Source organism: Saprolegnia diclina (genome assembly GCF_000281045.1).
Source record: "Saprolegnia diclina VS20 unplaced genomic scaffold supercont1.70, whole genome shotgun sequence".
Lineage (NCBI taxonomy): Eukaryota > Oomycota > Saprolegniomycetes > Saprolegniales > Saprolegniaceae > Saprolegnia > Saprolegnia diclina.
Genome location: NW_008246137.1, coordinates 186,194 through 189,213, shown reverse-complemented (window position 1 = coordinate 189,213; position 3,020 = coordinate 186,194). Strand labels below are relative to the sequence as shown.

Sequence of the window (3,020 nt, the reverse complement as noted above, 5' to 3'; positions counted from 1 at the left end):
CCCCCTCTTCTCCATGTACTTGTGTCCTTCAGGAAGTATTTCCAGTCTCGTGAGCACGAGTGGTTGGTGGAGCCAAGAGTCATGTACGTCGCTTTCTCACGAGATCTCCAAGTACCTCAATGTTGGACAACAGAACGACCGACTGCCCACCTCAAACTCACAACAACAATGTACTGGATCAATTGAGAATATACTCTAACGAATACCGGTCACGCGTCGTCGTTTGTAGCAGCTTTCGCTGGTAGTAGAGCTCCCGGCGCTTGGCGCGGATCTCGCTGCGCTGCTGTTCGTATTTGAGTTTGAGTTTGGCCAAAACGCGGTGTTTGTGGTGCGCATAATAGACTTGTGACCGCCGCCGACTCATTTCGCGCTGCTCGAGCGACGGTGGGCGACGCTGGCGCTTCGCACGCGACGGCGACGGCGTAGACGACGCAGCCAACGATACAGACTCGGAATTCGGTTCGTCCAAGGCGTTGGTCGCTGGCGTGCAGCGTGAGTTGAGGGTGGTGTCGACACTGGACGGCAAACCGAGGCGGGACGTCATCACTATATGTTTGGTCGTCTTGTATTCCGGTGCAAACAGCTTTAAACACGAGCGAGCTAACGCCTGCCTTCTCTAACGTTAGCGTGAAACCAGTCGTCGTTAGTACGACGTCGCGGGTGGAGGCAGAAGTGTGGGCGCGCACAAAGAACACACACCTCGTGGTGTCCAAGGTGAGCGGCCGTGACCACGAAAAATTTGCACACCCGTTTTAAGATCTTGTAGTAATGCTTTAGAGTAGTACGCGAGGGCATCATGTCCAAGCCACATCACTGTGCCGTTCGCGACGGCACCCATTGGCATTTGGTTCGGACGTCGTTGCCGCCTCGTTTGTACGCTGGTTTGGCATGTCAGCGTGGATATTTGAACCGAAAATTCATTTTTGTTCAAGGACCAACGTGCTATGCATCGCTGTATAAGCGGCGTGTGCTATCGATTCGACGCGAATGGGCGTTAGAAGGACATTTTCTTGTGTCATACGACACTTCATGGGTCGCGACGTGTACTCAGATGCCGCTGCATTTTGACTTGGCCCCAGTATGGAAAAATGGGCGTCAGAAGACTTCAAGGATTGGTCCTGGTTCGAATACGGGCGTCGTAAGGGGAACGTGGGACTCGATGTCTGGTTCGGGACGTTATCCACTCGACAGCCGCACAAGAGTAGCCTGGGGCAAAGAAGGCAAAAACATATGTTGGCTTCGTTTTTTACGCCAACTTGGGTGAGACAGCGCCGATGCGTCCTCCCGTAAATAGTCGAGCACGCGTATTGCAAGTTTCAATGCAACTACATTTTTTGTCTGCAGTGTTTGCTCCTGCGCTTGGCCACGGCAAGTGACGTTGGCAGCGTCGTTCGGTGGTGAAACTGCGACACGCCGGCGATTCGGATCCGGCTCACGTCGCGCCACGTCGGATTAAGCTTCCAAAAGGAGCTGTGGGGATGCGCGACACGAAAAAGAAACGAACAGCGTCGTCTTCTGCGCCATCGTGCAATCTGAGTTTGCCATTGCATTCGTTGAGTTGTATCGTCTATCGCGTGATAGAGACGCGCGTGTTGGTAGAAGAACACAATCGAGGTCGAGTTTGTACAACGCGCCAACGAGGTCCCGTCTCTTCTTGTCGACTCAGATCGGACTCGCGACGTGGTGCGGCCAGCATTCTCCTCACTTTGCAATTTCCTCTGCGGCCGTTCAACATGAACCACACCAAGGAATTCATCGCGGGCGAGCGTGTCTCGTACGTGCACTCGATCGACAAGGCAGCCGGCGAAAACGGCGAAGACTATGAAGTCAACAAGACGCCCGGCGAGCTTGAAGACGGTGCGCTTCGCGCCGGTGGTGCCCCCGTGTACACGTCGGCCGAGTGTCTCTCGATCCTCTTCCAGTACGCCATGATCGGTATCGTCTACGGCGGTGTCACGTCGATGCGCTACTCGATCGTCACGGGCTACTTCCAGCTCGAGACAAACGTCGGCAACTCGGCCAAGGCCCTCTTGAGTCTTGGCTGGTCGCTCAAGGTCGTCTTTGGCATGTTCAACGACTGCTTCCCGATCTTTGGCTACTCGCGCAAGCCGTACATGCTCCTCGGCTGGACGCTCTGCTCGATCGCGCTTCTCGTCATCGCCATCAAGGACCCTGGTGAGGAAGGCTCGCAAACCGATGGCCCGGTCTTTATCCTCCTCGCTGCGATTGCCGGCTTTTGCTACGTCATGGCCGATGTCGCTCAGGACGCGCTCATGCTTGCGGTCGCCCAGCGCGAGCCCGATGCTGTCCGTGGTCGTCTGCAGTCGTTCTCGTACGCGGCGCGCACCATCTTTTACGGTCTCATCCAGTTTGTGTGCGGTTACTGCCTCAACTCGAAGCGCTTTGCCGGCGACTTTGACTGGGACATTGGTATCAACGGGTACTTCTGGATTCTGGCCGTCCCGTCGTGCTTGAACGTCGTGGTGATTTGGATCTTTGTCAAGGACGAGAAGCGCGTGCGCATTCCGCTTGGCACGTACTTTGACCAGTTCTGGACGCTTGTCCAGAAGCGCGCGGTGTGGCAAGTGCTCCTCTTCAACTTCCTCTTTGGCTTGTTCCAGTCGATCACCTCGACGGCCGGTGACTATATTGCCTTGTACTGGGCTGGAGTCGAGAACCTCAACCAGCAGATTGTCGGTGTCGTGAGTCAGTTCCTCTTTGCCGGTGTGCTCACGCTCACGGGTACCTACGGCACGCACTGGAACTGGCGCTTCGTGCTCGTGATTACGATCCTTGTCACGTACGCGATCGACGCGGTCTGCCAGTTCTGCACCATCTTTGACGTTGTCCGCAACCAGTGGTTCTACCTCGGCGTGCCGGTCCTGGAGAACATCCCCACCGGTATCAACTTTGTCGTCGGCACGTACGTCATTGTCGAGCTCGCCGAAGTCGGTAACGAAGGCGTCATGTACGGTCTTTTGACGACGGTGTCGAACCTCCCGGGCACCTTTGGCACGATT

At 55.8% G+C, this 3,020-nt stretch overlaps 1 protein-coding gene across 1 annotated transcript in view; it reads left to right on the top strand.

Annotated features, from left to right (window-relative positions):
• Window positions 1-1,733: 1,733 nt before the first annotated feature.
• SDRG_14331 (hypothetical protein) overlaps window positions 1,734-3,020 on the top strand; it is a gene marked incomplete at both ends in the record, with an annotated part of 1,469 nt that continues 182 nt past the window's right edge. The window contains one exon of the mRNA XM_008620453.1: window positions 1,734-2,987. Coding sequence (XP_008618675.1) covers window positions 1,734-2,987 — 1,254 coding nt within the window. The remainder of the gene's footprint in view (window positions 2,988-3,020) is intronic.